This window comes from Nicotiana tabacum, chromosome 4, assembly GCF_000715075.1.
Source record: "Nicotiana tabacum cultivar K326 chromosome 4, ASM71507v2, whole genome shotgun sequence".
NCBI classification, from domain to species: domain Eukaryota; kingdom Viridiplantae; phylum Streptophyta; class Magnoliopsida; order Solanales; family Solanaceae; genus Nicotiana; species Nicotiana tabacum.
The window spans coordinates 13,476,014-13,492,621 of NC_134083.1; the positions used below are offsets into that span (position 1 = coordinate 13,476,014).

Below are 16,608 nucleotides of genomic sequence, written 5' to 3' on the forward strand. Positions count from 1 at the left end.
TATATCTACCCCACCACTAAGGAATTACCTTCCACGTTGTTCAACGTTTATTCAGATCATCTAAAGAGGAGACGATGTGCTGTTCTCCCATCTGTTTTCTTCATCCACTAATTCTTTTGAAGTTTCCAACTTTTTATAATTTCTTTTATAGTATGCAGAAGTTAATGTATTTCTTAAAAAAAGCTGAAATAGAATTAGCATTTTGACTTTCTCTAATCGTTGACTGCAAGACCTGAAAGGGGTCTTTAGCAGATGTCGATTTGGGATTTCAATATGATGGGTTCAACTTTTAGATTATTAACGATGAATTCATTACACTATTAAATTATAGGTTCATAATTTAATATTTGTTGAAACTCTTCCGAAAAACTCTATGCATAATTAGAGCTTTAAGTACACAAGGATGTCCTCTAATTGTTAATTGCAAAACCGGTATCCTTATAATTTGGAGTTTTTTACTCTAAAAAAAGAAGACGGCGTATACTAGCAAGAAAATGGAACAAGAAAATGAGGCAGGTACGTGGAGTACTGGCCAATGCCTAGGCTGTTTTCCTACAAAGAAGGTAGTAATTGAAATATTTTTGGACTAATTAGGATCCACTTGGCATAACACAAACTCTTCTTGCTTTTCTCTCTGTTCCAATTCTTCGTCTTTCTCCATCTTTCTTCTAAAACTTCTAAATTAGCTGCAAAAACTAATTCAATTTGCTTAAATCTGAATGAATAAATATTCCCTCCACTCTGTAAATAACTCAAGCCCTCAACATGTCTCTACATCAACTCCAAGAATATTCTTTCTCATCCGGTAATTTCACGATTACTCAATTCCTTCTTCCTCTTATGCATTTTTCCAACAATGATTAATTAGATAATCGCATTTTCTCTATCTTCTTGTACATTATTCCTGTAAATCAGGTCTTCTTTTTTCTTTCTTATTAGAACATAACTTGTACAAAATAAATCTGTATTGTATCTGATAATATTGACACTACGTTCAGATTGTTGTAGCTGAATGAAAGAACATAAAAGAGTTTAATTAAAATAAATAGGAGTATTAAATACTGTATTTTCATATAATAATACGCACAATCCTTACATTAAGTCCTAGATCAGAAATTATTAAGTGTTGATGTGTTAATTAATACCAATTTAAGAGACCCAAACTTGTTGTAGGTTAAAATATTAGAATCTGTCACGCACATATATAGACAAAGAAAGCATGTAGTTCTTTGCTTCGATCTCAACATCTCCTCACTTCCTTACCTCAAAGGGGAATAACTAATTCCTCTTCTTCTCCCTTCCTCTCTGAGAGTATTTTTACTTTTTTCTTGGATTTTCAAAAAAATGAAGAATGAACAACATAACCAACTATTTTTCACTTCAAAACTATTCCATTCTCAAATGTACCTCCATAATCTCGTTGCTTATTTTATTTTATTCGGGTCTGGTTTAATTATTGGTATATCACTAAGTTTCTATCTCAAAGATCTTCCTAACACTTTACAAAACAAATTATTCTATCCTCAATCACCACCACAACAACCACCCCTTATTATTTCATCACCACCACAAATACCTAATTTGGTTTTAAGTGATAATTCGATAAATAGTGAAACCAAAAGTGTAGGAAGAATAGGGTTAAGAGATTATCTTAAGCCACCAAAATCATGTAAACATGATATGAAAGATGAAGAGTTGATTTGGAGGGCTTCAATGGTGCCACGTGTTCGGGTTTTGCCGTTTAAACGAACGCCAAAGATTGCTTTTATGTTTCTTACAAGAGGAAGTTTGCCATTGGCTCCACTTTGGGAAAGATTTTTCAGAGGATATGAAGGGCTTTACTCCATTTACATTCATTCTCAGCCTTCCTTTAATGGAAATGCTCCCGAAGAAGGACCCATCTTTCATGGACGAAGAATACCAAGTAAGGTAAAGTTTACTATAATTATTTGCAACTCCTAATTCTTCTATTTTCATTGTACTTTAAAGCAACTTGAAACAACATATAACTGTCGATAGTAATATTATTGATAATTTAAAAAGTAAAGAGTTAAAGTGCACTAATGGTATGAAAATCATTATAGTAAGTTAAATTGAATTGGTAAATGTTCCTTCTTCTTTAACCAGCAGTTTCGATCATCAAAAATAAAGTCCTTTTTCAGTATGGAGCTAAAAGTCCACTGTGAGATTTTTTATGCACTAATCCGAATTAGTCGGGATCAGTACGTAGGTTCTAGATACGGAATGCTAAAGATTCATGCAACGACCCTTTTCTTTTAATCAGAAGTCTCAATCATGGAATTTTCTATGCACTAATCCGAATTAGTCGGGATCAAACATAAAGATTGCTAAAGACTTAGACCCTTATCTTTTTCTTTTTTAAAAAGACGTTTTTTGTTTTCATCACATAGAGATCTACAAAGAAGGCATGCAATGATTATAAATGTCAAGATGTTCATTTTTTAATTACTTACGCACAAACCTAGTATAGTGGGAAATAAATAAAATGACTATTGAGGGCGAAAAAAACAAAAATATAAAATATCAACCGGTACCGTATTATATGGTCCGGGTTTTACTAGGCAGCACGGAAACTAAGATTGAGCTGAAGTCGTTTCCAAATGTAGACCAGATTCATTATTAAAGGCTCCAACTATAGAATTTTATTATTGATACGTTAAAGACTATATTAATGGAAGAATTGACTTTTCTTTTAGCTTCGATTCCTTTAATAAAAATAAAAATATTAAACGCGTCTTTTAGCATTAATTACCGAGAATCATGCTATTCTATAGAATCCTGTTGGTTAGCTAGAATGTAAGATCGGACAATTGCATTAGGAAAACGGAAAGTCTTTTAGGGCAAGGAACTACAGTTATTATTAAATTTTCAGGGAAATAGAAAAATTCTAGTTTAGATTCTAAGAATAAGAGTTTGCTTTAATTACAGCTAATTATCACCATTTTTACACTGTTCCTTTTTTGTTTTGTTTAAATGGTAATTGCAATATTGCTCTTTGGATCAAGTCTAAAAGAGAGATGAAAAAAACGTGTGATGTCCCCCCTTTTTGTTGGAGGAACTAAGCATCCATGCTGCCTTTCTAAACAAGGTTTTGCTAAAATACTTTTTGTTGTATATTTCTTTTATTCTATTGCCAACTAGAGAAAAATCTCTTTTTCCTTCTATTGTGTTGTCACACAGTCACACTACCAAAATTCCTTTTTTCTGTGCCTTATAATCTCTCTCAAGTAGTCACGCAAAGACTAAAAGAGCATGTTGAGGTCCAGAAATATTTCTTGGGCAAAGTACAAAATTGGCCCGTCAGATGAAACTAATTCAATTCGCTAGCTTAAAAATATATAAAATATGTATAATATATACACAATATATATTTTGTCGGCTATTATTTCTGGGATCGACTAAAAATATACTTTTCTCAAATTTTTCTGGGATTGTTACCCAAATAACCGGCCAGATTCAATATTTACTTTTTCTAGCCAGTATACATAGATTATACAGTAATTACACACAGTTATACATATATTATACATGAATTATATATATATTTTATATATCCGTTGGCTACTTTTAGTTTAACAGATTAGGTGGGCGGCTGTTTGGGTTAATTCTTTGCAGAGCCCATATATTAGCCTCGGCCCAACCAGTCAACCATTTGTAAGGATAAATATTTGGTCCTTTAGGGTAGGAAAGGTTGAGTCCATTTGAATCTAACTTCGTCCGTTTACAGACCATTAATCCAAGGTTTTTTGGGCCCTGTCCCAAATGGGCCTCTCTGAGATAGGCTCTCTCCTGTCAAAATAACCACCCCTCTTCTGCCCATTTTGGCAACAAACAAGATCTAAGATTCCCAAAATTTAAGTGGGTATCATTCCGCAAAAAGTAAACCAACATCCTGTGTTTTACACCAAACTATATTAGTTTACAAAAGTTAGCTAGTGAGAATGTGAATTGACTAACTAGCTTTAAGTGGTAAACAATAACATATTCATGTAGTTATAGCCTTATTGGGTTGAGGTGTAAACCTCCTACAGTTTTTTTTCAAAACTTGAACTTGTGACTAGGTAATATTTTTTCTGCACGTAGTTTACCTGAAATAAGAAAGATGTAATTAGACACTAATAACAGTAAGATCAAAAAAGTTGGAATTGTGGTCATTCAGTTATCACATAGAAGGATACAATGAGATTCATTTTGCAAACTTGTGGCTTGAATTTTTTTTAACTTTTTAGTTATATCTCGTATTGTATTGTATAATATATGACAAACTTAACATTTTGACATGGTTTGTTTCACTATATATGCAGAGAGTAGAGTTGGGAAAATTCAACATGGTAGAAGCAGAACGCCGATTACTAGCTAATGCATTACTAGACTTGTCAAACGAGCGTTTTGTACTACTTTCAGAGTCATGTATTCCTTTATACAACTTCACCACCATATACAACTATATCATGAACTCAACCAAAACTTTCATGGAGTCTTATGATCTGCCGAGTCCTGTGGGCCGAGGCCGTTACAACAAGAAAATGCGACCCTGGATCACCCTCGACCAATGGCGAAAAGGGTCCCAGTGGTTCGAAGTCGATCGTGAAATGGCGATCGACATAATATCCGATCAGAAATATTTCCAATTATTCAAGAGATATTGTAAACCTGCGTGTTATTCCGATGAGCATTATTTGCCAACTGTTGCGACTATGAGATATTGGTGGAAAAATGGGAATAGGACGTTGACTTGGGTTGACTGGAGCAAAGGTGGGCCCCATCCGACAAGGTTTATTAGGACAGAGGTGACAGCAGATTTGCTGAATCGGATGAGGAATGGGACCAAGTGTGAGTATAATGGGGAGCCCACTAACATGTGTTACTTGTTTGCTAGGAAGTTCTTGCCTAGTACTTTAGATAGGCTTTTGAGGTTTGCTCCTAAAATCATGAAATTTGGTTGATCTGATATTTGTAATCTTGTATATTACTAAGTTCTTTAACGGTTTTTTAAATTTTGTTAATCATTTCTAGTTCCTTCCTTGGGACTGACAATGTCATCTTGATTTCTATTCTTTGTTTGTGTTGCATCTGAATAAGTTATTGTTGTTAACGGGGACAAGTTAATGGAACTAGAAATAGAAAATTTTCATGTTGTGACGAGTAAACTGGATCGATATACTTGATCAATATTTCGTATAGTTTCATAGTTACAATTTAATATGGCTGTGCAATTTCATTTTGCAAGCCAAAAAACAAAAAGAAAAAAAGAAATGATGGAGTTTCGTTACTAAGACCAAATCCAGGGTGGCTCTCTCATATTGGGCCTATTAGTAGTTGGGCCTTATTTTCATTTAGGGACCCGACCCTTGTCCGATTTAGTTAGATATTTTGTAAATATAACTAGAACCTTCTCTTTAGAATCAGTCTTTTATTTAGCTCATGGTTTCAACATCAGTTCTCTCTCCTCGTCTTAGAGACTAGGGTTTTCTCTCCTTCAATCTCCATTTTCATGGTTGTCTTTTATCTTAACATGGTATCAGAGCGGAGATCCGCATAGCTCTCGACGAGTTCTGTCGATTCATCGGTCAAAATTTTCGATTTGCTCGAGTTTTGTTTTGTCAGCGACTGACAATTCGTGTTTTTCTCTTGGACGATTTTGGGGGTTTTTTCTCGGAAAATCACTACGGAAGCTTGCTCTCCTTAGATTAGCTGAAGCAGAACTGGTAGTATCTTCCAATTCCTCAAGATTTCTTATCGATGTCATAAGTTTTGTGCCCTAGCTGGAGAATTTTTGGTATTATCTCTTGTATTGCATATTGTATCTAAGGTCGCTGTTAGATGCATGTATACTCTTTCAATTGCTTGTTGTCTGCACTGTGAAAACCGTTTAATTATTAGTTGAACGACAGTTTTGTTTGCTAAAAATGAGTACTGACGCATCCACAACCTCCTTACCTGTATACTCAACCATTAGTCATTCTATTGATTCTTCCCATCCCCTATATGTACATCCATATGATAACCCGGGAAGCCTACTTGTACAAGTACCTTTCAATTGAACTAGTTATGTATCCTAGAAGAAAAATATTTTTATTGCACTATCTGCAAAGAACAAGGCTGGGATGATCAATGGAAGAATCTCCCATCCGCCTCATGATTCCCCTCTCTCTATGACCACCGGGTGAGATGCAACAACATAGTATTTGCATGGTTAAGTTATTCTTTGTCTAAAGATATTGCTGACAGTGTCTTGCTTTGTGACACTGCAAGGAAAATTTGTAAAGATATAGATGAGAGGTATGGGCAGTCTAATGCCAGTAGGTACTATCAAATTCAGAGAGAGATTGTTGGTGTCTCCCAAAAGTCTTATCATATTGCTAGTTACTATACTAAACTTAGGAAGTTATAGGATGAGTTAAAGACTGCTTCTTTTGGTCCATCTTGCACATATGGGGTTGAACCACAATGTAGTGAAGGGCAAAAACTCATCCACTTTCTAGTTGGACTCAATGACACATATTCCAATATCAGAAGCAACATCTTAATGATGATTCATGTTCCACTCTCTAGGAAAGGCTTATTCTATGTTCCTTAATGATGAAAATCAAAGAGAACTTCAGTCATTAGGGGCCAACTTCCTCTCAGAGTCTACCTCCTTCTTTGTCAAGTCCTCTCCTGCTCCACCTTCTGCTATTTCTCATCCTAATAATAAGAGAAAATACTATGTATAAATTAAGTTGTTATCTTTGAATTTTAATACTATTTTTTTTTGTAGGAAATAATTGAAGTAATGGACAAAGAAGAAACTTGGCAGCAAAAGGTCAATTTTCACATATTATAAGAGAGACCAACACAAACAAAATGGAAGAAAAGGAAAAAGAAAAGAAGATCAAAAGCTGTAAAGGTTTGGAAGAAAGAAAAGGAAATCACACATTGTAGGTACTCTAAAACAAGTTGGCAACTAGCTATGGAAAGGAAAATAAAGTTAACATAACCAATTTGAGTTTAATTTCACAACAAAAAATTACTACTTGCCAACTTGGTGCAAAGTGCCTTGAAATTTGCCAAATCTAGATGAAATCGGTTATGAAGCCAAGCAACTTGCAACATAAAATTTGCTAAATCTAGATGAAATCCGTTATGAAGCCAAGCAACTTACAACATGAAATCTTCCAAATCTAAAGATCACATGGCTTTGAAACTATAAATAGGTTCATTGGGAGCTGCTCAAGAGAAAAACGGAGAGGAGAATAAGCTAGAAATACATTTGAAATCTCTCTTTCTTCAAGTCTTTTTCTTTCTTTCTTATTGAGTTATCAAGTGTAGGAAATAATTCTAGTTCTTCTTTTTAATTAAATAGGAGGAACTATTCTTCTTGAATATTTCTTTCTATTTTCTTATTTAATGGATAAGGATATTTTCTTTGTTAGTACTAATTCCAGTATGGAGTAACTTTTCTTGTGTTGGGAGAAAGATGATCTTAATATTTTTATATAATAGTAGATATTATTCCTCAAATTCACATGCTTGAGCTAAAACTTTTTATTTAACTTTTATCTGCTTTTACATTTAGAGGTTATTTGATTTATTAACATCTATCTATCTTGTACTACATATTAGCTGTTTATTAATTTTGTAATCGAGAGTGTCACGATCCAATTTCACCTATAGGCCGTGATGACGCCCAACATCACCGCTAAGCAAGCCAACTAAGTGAATTAAATATATATTTCCTCTTTTAATAAATTCCGAGTAATTAAACTCTCCCTACTTGCAAGATTTATGAAGTATAAAAAGTATAAATAAATAAAAACCAAAGTAATAATTTCAAATCACAATTCTACTAGCGTGTGTGCCAAGATCTGGTGTCACAAGTGTATAAGTATCTAGTAGATTATACAAAATTTCAAGTACTGTATGAACATATGTATGAACATAATAGACAGAATACAAATACAAAGAGAGACACTAGGTGATGCAGAAAGGTAGCTCACCACTAGGCCTCGGGATAACGGGCATGCGCACCGGTGGGACCGCCTGATGCACCTGTCTCAGATCCTGCACAAAAGGGCAGCAAGTGTAGTATGAGTACGTAAATATCGTGCACCCAATAAGTATCAAGTCTAATCTCGAAGAAGTAGTGACGAGATGTCGACTTCGACACTCACTATGGGTCAATAATATTAAGATAAAGATATTTAAATAAACATGGTTTATGTGTATAACAATAATTTCCTTAACATGAAAAATAAATAAATAATTTGTTCATAGTTTAGTAATTTCCAATAAGTCATTTATCTTCACAAGCTGCAATAAATATCAAAGCATCGTGAAATTTTTATTATTAAGCACGATTTATGTCGAGGTCGTACGACCGATCTAGAGTGACGTGTACACTACCAAGGGACGTGCGGCACGATCCATAGATGCATCTATCTACTATCTAGGCGTTTGACCCGCTCCATAAGAAGAGAAGGATATTTTATAAGCATTTGACTTAAACATTATTAATGATTTATATCCAAGGTAATAAAAATTTCTCTAACAAGTTCTAATATAATTTAGACATTTTAATTTAACAATTATAGTACAAAATTCCAAGTAGTTCATGAATTGGGTCCTAAAACTACCCGAACATAGCATAATAGTAGCTACGCACGGATTCTCGTAACATCATACGTACGTAGCACCCACAATTATAAATAAATATTTATTTACAACACCTATGTGGTAAATTCCCTCTTACAAGGTTAGATAAGATAATTAACTCGTCTCAAAGCTCACTTCCCGATCACAATTTCGCGTTAATGCCTCAATTTGGTGCCGAAAAATCCGAAACTACCCAACTGTTATATAATTTAATAAATACATGCTCAATAATTCGAAATTCGATTATTAGATTAATTACTCAATCCAAATTGGTAAAAAATCTAAAATTCACCCCGACCCACGTGCCTGAATTCTGAAAGTTTTCGGAGGATAATCTCAAGAACTCAAATATATAAGTTTTATCTCATTCCATAACCATTTTGGTGGTTAAAATCTCATTTTTATTAAAACCTAGGTTTTTCATCTAAACCCTTGATTTTCACAATTTACATGTTATGATCTACCCATAATCTATGTATTTAACTCACAATAAGTAGATTTAACTTACCTTCAAGTTGCTAGGTGAATACCCCTCTCAAGAAGCTTCCAAATTATCCAAGAATGGAGAAAATGGGTCAAAAATACTCAAACCCCGACTTAAATGAAGGTTCTGCCTTATGTAATTTCCGCATCTGCGGTTCAACCATCGCATTCGCGACTCCGCATCTGTGGAAAGGGCCTCGCAGATGCGGTCCTTTCCCAAGCCGACTCCTTCGCTTCTATGACCAGCGACTCGCTTCTCCGGTGCGTGCGTCGCACCTGCGACCTCCATCCGCTTCTGCACCGCCTTCCTCGCACCTGCGCCCTCGTAGGTGCAGTCCATTTCCCCGCTCCTGCAGTCACTGGCAGCCCCCCTCTTGGCCGCTTATGCGGCTCGTGGCTCGCTTCTGCGAGCTCGCACCTGCGGTTGTCCATGCGCATGTGCGTTTACACCAGAAGCTGGGGAGCTTCAGTTGTTGTTCCAAAGTTCCAACTTGGTCCAAGCCTCATTCGATTAACACCCGAGGCTCCCGGGCCCCCGCCCGAACATACCGACAAGTTTGAAATCATAAAACGGGCTCGCTAGATGGCAAAACGACCGGTTGGGTCGGTACATTCTCCACCTCTTAAACAAACATTCGTTCTCGAACGAGTTTAGAATCATACATGGAGTGCTGAATAAGTGGGAATATCTGCTCCGCATGTCCTCCTCGGCCTTCCAAGTCGCTTCTTCAACTGGTTGGCCCCTCCACTAAACTTTTACCGCATAAATATTTTTGGACCTTAGCTGGTGAACCTGCCTATAAACAATAGCAATTGGTTCTTCTTCATAACCCAAGCTCTCATCTAGCTGAAATGTGCTAAAGTCTAACATATGTGACAGTTCAGCATGATACCTCTGGAGCATAGATACTTGAAAAAACGGATGAACTCCTGATAGACTAGGAGGCAAAGCAACCTCATAAGCAATCTCCCAACTCGTCTCAACACATCAAACGGACCTATAAACCTTGGGCTCAACTTGCTCTTCTTCCCGAACCTCATGATTCCCTTCATCGGTGAAACCTTCAAGAGAACCTTTTCACCCACCATAAATGATAAATCACGCGCTTTCTGATCCGCCTAACTCTTCTGTCTGGACTGTGCTGTACGAAGTCGCTCCTGAATCAACTTTACCTTTTCCAAGGCATCCTTCACGAAATCAGTACCATGTAACTTAGCCTCGCCGAGCTCTAACCATCCGGTGGACGAACAACATCGCCTACCATATAAAGTCTCAAATGGAGCCATCTCGATACTGGATTGGGTATTGTTGTTATAAGGAAACTTGGCCAAAGGAAAGAAACGATCCCACTAATCTCCGAAGTCAATCACTCATGCCTTGAGCATATCCTCCAAAATCTGAATTGTCCGCTCTGTACTGCTCTCCAGAAATGTGAAATAAATTGAGGGTCTCTATCTGATATGATGGAAATTGGCACTCCGTGTAACCGAACTATCTCATGAATATAGATCTGGGCCAACCTCTCTGAGGTATACGTAGTCACAACCGGAATGAAGTGCGCTGATTTGGTCAACCTATCTACAATAACCCAAACTGCATCAAACTTCCGCAAGGTCTGCGGCAACCCAACTACGAAGTCGATAGTAATGCGTTCCCATTTCCACTCCAGTATAGTCATCTACTAAAGTAGGCCACCTGGCCTCTGGTGCTCATACTTAACTTGCTGGAAATTTAGGCACCTAGCTACATATTCAACTATGTCTTTCTTTATTTGCCACCACCAATAATGCCGCCTCAGGTCACGATACATCTTCTTAGCACCTGGATGAAAAAATTACCGAGAACTGTGTGCCTCTTCTAGGATGTTTTCCCTCAAACCATCAGCATTAGGAACACATAGGCGACCCTGGAGTCACAGAACGCCATCATCACCGATAGTAACCTCTTTGGAACCACCTCATAGTACCGTCTCTCGGAGAACCAACAAGTGTGGATCATCAAACTGTCATGCCTTGATCTGCTCAAATAGTGAATACTGGGCAACAACACATGCAAGAACCTGGGCTAGAAAATATCCAACCTCACAAGTCTGTTAGCCAAGGATTGAATGTCCAAAGCTAATGGCCTCTCCTATGCTGCAATGAAGGACAAGCTACCCATACTCTCCGCCTTTCTACTCTAGGCGTCTGCAACTAGATTTGCCTTGCCCGAATGATATAGGATGGTAATATCATAATATTTCAGTAACTCGAGCCATCTGCGCTGCCTCAAATTTTGATCCCTCTATTTGAACAAATGCTACAAGCTGCGATGATTCGTGTAAACCTCACAAGACACCCCATAAAGATAATGCCTCCAGATTTTTGGAGCGTGAACAATCGCGACTAACTCCAAATCATGCTCGAGATAATTCTTCTAGTGAGGCTTTAGTTGACGTGAAGAATATGCAATAACTCGCCCCTCCTGCATCAATACACAACCCAGGCTAACGCCTGATGCGTCGCAATACACTGTACACATCCCCGAACCAGAAGGCAACACTAACACTGGTGTTGAAGTCAATGATGTCTTGAGCTTCTGAATGCTTACCTCACAATCATCAGACCATAGGAACGGAGCACCCTTCTGGGTCAATCTAGTCAAAGGTGTTGCAATAGATGAAAATCCCTCCACAAAATGACGATAATAACCTGCTAATCCTAGGAAACTACTGATCTCGGTCGCCGACGTGGGACGATGCCAATTCTGAACTGCCTCGATCTTTTTAGGATTAACTTTAATACCCTCCCCCGATACAATATGACCCAAAAATGCTACAAAGTCTAGCCAAAACTCAAACTTGGAGAACTTAGCATATAGCTTTTATTCCCCCAAGGTCTGAGGCACCACTCTCATATGCTGTTCGTGCTCCTCTTTAATGTGCGAGTAGATCAAAATGTCATCAACGAAGACAATGACAAACAAATCAATATATGTCCTAAACACCATGTTCATTAAATCCATAAACGCCGCCAGGGCGTTAGTCAAACCGAAGGACATCACCAGAAACTCATAATGATCATATCGAGTCAGGAAAGCAGTCTTCGGAACATCCGAATCTCGAATCTTCAACAGATGGCACCTCGATCTCAAATCGGTCTTAGAGAACACCATAGCACCCTATAACTAGTCAAATAGATCATCAATACACGGAAACAAGTACTTGTTCTTAATGGTAACTTTGTTCAATTGGTAATAATCAATACACATCCGCATAGTTCCATCCTTCTTCTTAACAAATAATACTGGTGCACCCCAAGGCGAGATACTCGGTATGACGAACCCTTTGGCTAGTAACTCCTGAAACTACTCTTTTAACTCCTTCAATTCTTTCAGATCCATGCGATACTGTGGGATAGATACATGCTGGGTATCTGAAGCCAAGTCAATATAGAAATCAATATCACGATCTGGTGGCATGCCTGGAAGGTCAGAAGGAAACACATCGGAGAACTCTCGGACTACAGACAATGAATCAATCGCGGAGTCTCTACAGTAGTGTCCCGAACATAGGCCAGATAATCCAAACAAACCTTCTCAACCATGTGTGGAGCCTTCAAAAAGGAAATAACCCGACTAGATGCACTGCCGGGCGTACCCTTCCATTCCAATCTAGGCAACTCTGGCATCGCCAAGGTAACAGTATTGGCATGGCAATCTAGGATGGCATGGTATAGAGATAACCAATCCTTGCCCAGGATGATCTCAAAGTAGGTCATATCAACCAGCATATGATCTGCTCTAGTTTCGTAATCATAGAATGTAACAATGCAGGACTGATAGATCTGATCCACAATAACAGAATCAACCATTGGAGCGGACACATAAATAGGAGTACCCAAGGACTCACGAGAAACACAAAAAATGAGCAAATAGAGATGACACATAGTAATGTGTAGACCCTGGATCAAATAATACCGAGGCATCTTTGCCGCAGACAGAAATAATACATGTGATCACGACATCTGAGGCCTCTACATTTGGTCTGGATGGAAAAGCATTGAACCTAGCTGGTGCGCCACCTAACTGGCCTCCACCTCTAGGAAGGCCCCTACCCACCTGCCCTCTGCCTCTGGGCAGCCAAGCGACTATGTAGCAATTGGTGCAGTAATCATAGGCTGCTGACCCTGCTGCATTAGCCTACCCCGAAGCCTAGGGTAGAATCTCCGAATTTGACTGGATCCCCACACTCGAAACAACCCCTCGGTACAATGGACTGCTTATCTGAGGTCTGGCCTTGATGACCTAATTACCCACTGGAAGAACCCTGAATAGCTGGTGGGCGGTAAGAACTCTCCGGCATAGCACTGAAATAAGGTTGCATTGGAGCACCCTAATGAGGCGGTTGTGATGGGTATAGGGGCATGCTGGACTGACCCCTTATGAACGGACCTCTACCCCCATCCGGGGCACCTCTGAACTCTCCTGAATATCGAAATCTCTTATCCCTCGTAGCCTGTTCTTGGCTACGGTAACGTACACCCTCGATCGTATGAGCTCTCTCCATAACCAACTCATAAGAAGTCCCACTCTCAACCTCTCCGGCCATAGTGGCCTGAATGCCAGTGTGTAAACCCGCAACAAACCTTTGTATTATCTCCGCATTAGTAGGGATTATCATAAGTGCATGGCGAGACAATTTAGAGAACCTCACCTCACAATCGATCACTGACATCTGACCCTGCTGGAGTTGCTCGAACGGAAACCACAACTCTTCCCTCTAGGAGGGTAGAATATACCTATCCAGGAAAATACAGGTGAACCTGTCCCAAGTCATGGGAGGAGACTGCTAGTTTGCCAAGAATATAGGACTGCCACTATCTACGGGCCCTGCCCTATAGCTGAAAGGTAGCGAAGTCTACCCCATAGGACTCCAATATCCACATTTTGTGCAGTCTGTCCATGCACTGATCAACTAAGTCTTGGGGATCCTCATGTCGCTCACCCCCAAAGACAACAGGATGTAGCCTGGTCCTTATGTCCAATAGCTTCTGTGGCTCGCCGGCCGCAGTTGGTCTGGGCTCAGGGGTAGCTTCTACCACTGGCTGGGCTCCCCCTATGGGTAGTGCACCTTGGGTCTAATATACCACAGCTGCATGCCCATGAGCCTGCATGGTAGGGGTCTGTGCTCCCCTCCCGCCTGAGATGTGGCTGGGTCTGCTGGAAATAAACCAGCCTGAGTCATAGTATCCATGAACCGCAGTATATGGCCATTGACCTCCTGAAATCACGATGCAGACGTGAAATCCATTAGAGTTGGCTCTGCTACGGGCACCTAGCCCTGCTCCTCAATGATAGGATCCTCTGCTGGACCCACCGGTGGCATAACTGGAGTAACCCTAGGACGTCCTCGTCCCGTACCATGGGCTGGAGCCCTCCCTCAGCCTTTGCCTCGACCTCTAACAACTGGGGGATCAGCTCTTCCCTGGTCTGGAACCTCGGTAGAGCGCGTTCTCACCATCTGTGAGAGAATAAGAGAAAGATACTTAGTACCACATCATCTGCACGCTAGGATATGAAGAAAGGTAGTTTCCTAACACCCTATAGTCTCTCGAAGATAAGTACAGACGTCTCCGTACCGATCCGTAAGACTCTATTAGGCCTGCTCATAACTTTTGAGACCTACGTGAACCTAGTGCTCTAATACCATGTTGTCACGACCCAATTTTACCTATTTATTGTGATGCCGCCCAACGTCACCTCTAGGCAAGACAACTAGTGAATTAAACATATATTTTCTCTTTTAATAAATTCCGAGTAATTAAACTTTCCTTACTTGCAATATTTAAGAAGGATAAAAAGTCTAAATAAATAACAATTAAAGTAATAATTTCAAACCACAATTCTACAAGCGTGTGTGCCAAGACCTGATGTGACAAGTGTATGAGCATCTAGTAGATTATACAAAATTTCAAGTACTGTATGAACATAATAGACATAATACAAATACAAAGAGAGACACTAGATGTTGCGGAACGGCTTAAGAAAGGAAGCTCACCACTAGGCCTCGGGATAACGGGGATGAGCACCGGTGGGACCGCCTGATGCACCTGTCTCAGATCATGCACAAAAGTGCAGCAAGCGTAGCATGAGTACGTAAACAACGTGTACCCAGTAAGTATCAAGTCTAATCTCGAAGAAGTAGTGACGAGAGGTTGACTTCCACATTCACTATGGGTCAATAATATTAAGATAAAAATATTTAAATAAACATGGTTTATGTGAATAACAATAATTTCCTTAACATGTAAAAATAAATAAATAATTTATTCACAGTTTAGTAATTTCCAATAAGTCATTTATCTTCACAAGCTGCAATAAATATCAAAGCATCGTGTAATTTTTATTATTAAGCACGATTTATGCCGAGGTCGTACGTACCGATCCAGAGTGATGCGTACACTACCGAGGGACGTGCGGCACGATCCTTAGATGCATCTATCTATTGCCGAGGTATTCGGCCCGCTCCACAAGAAGAGAATGATATTTTATAAGCATTTGACTTAAACATTATTAATGATTTATATCCAAGGTAATACAAATTTCTCTAACAAGTTCCAATATAATTTAGGCATTTTAATTTAACAATTATAGTGCAAATTTCTAATTACTTCATGAATTGGGTCCTAAAACTACTCGAACAATAGCATAATATTAGCTACACATGAAATCTCGTAACCTCGTACGTACGTAGCCCCCACAATTAGAAACAAATATTTATTTACAACACCTATGGGGTAAATTCCCTCTTATAAGGTTAGACAAGAGACTTACCTCATCTCAAAGCTCACTTTCCGAACACAATTTCGCATTAACGCCTCAATTTGGAGCCGAAAAATCCGAAACTACTCAAATGTTATATAATTTAATCAATACATGCTCAATAATTCGAAATTAGATTATTAGATTAATTACCCAATCCAAATTGGTAAAATTTCTAAAATTCATCCTGGGCCCAGGTTCCCGGATTCCGGAAATTTTTGGAGGAACTCGTTACCCATAATCTCAACAACTCAAATATACAATTTTTATCTCATTCCATAACCAATTTCATGGTTAAAATCTCATTTTTATTTAAACCTATATTTTTCTTCTAAACCCTTGATTTTTACAATTTACATGTTATGATCTACCTATAATCTATGTATTTAACTCACAATAAGTAGATTTAACTTACCTCCAAAAAGCTCCAAAATCGCCCAAAAATGGATAAAATGGGTCAAAAATACTCAAACCCCGACTTAAATGAAGGTTCTGCCTTCTGTGATTTCCGCATCTGCGGTTCAACCACCGCATTTGCGGCTCCGCATATGCGGAAAGGGCCTCGCGGATGCGGTCCTTTCCCTAGCCGACTCATTCGCTTCTGCGAACAACGACTCATTTCTGCTGTGCGTGCGTCGCACCTGCGACCTCCGTCCGCTTCTGCGCTG

At 38.8% G+C, this 16,608-nt stretch overlaps 1 protein-coding gene across 1 annotated transcript; it reads left to right on the forward strand.

Moving 5' to 3' along the window:
• Nucleotides 1-587: 587 nt before the first annotated feature.
• Nucleotides 588-5,100, forward strand: LOC107778159 (glycosyltransferase BC10-like). The gene is made up of 2 exons (XM_016598363.2): nucleotides 588-1,929; nucleotides 4,326-5,100. The coding sequence occupies exons 1-2, from the start codon at nucleotides 1,345-1,347 to the stop codon at nucleotides 4,965-4,967; spliced, it is 1,227 nt and encodes a 408-aa protein (XP_016453849.1). The 5' UTR covers nucleotides 588-1,344; the 3' UTR covers nucleotides 4,968-5,100.
• Nucleotides 5,101-16,608: the final 11,508 nt, after the last annotated feature.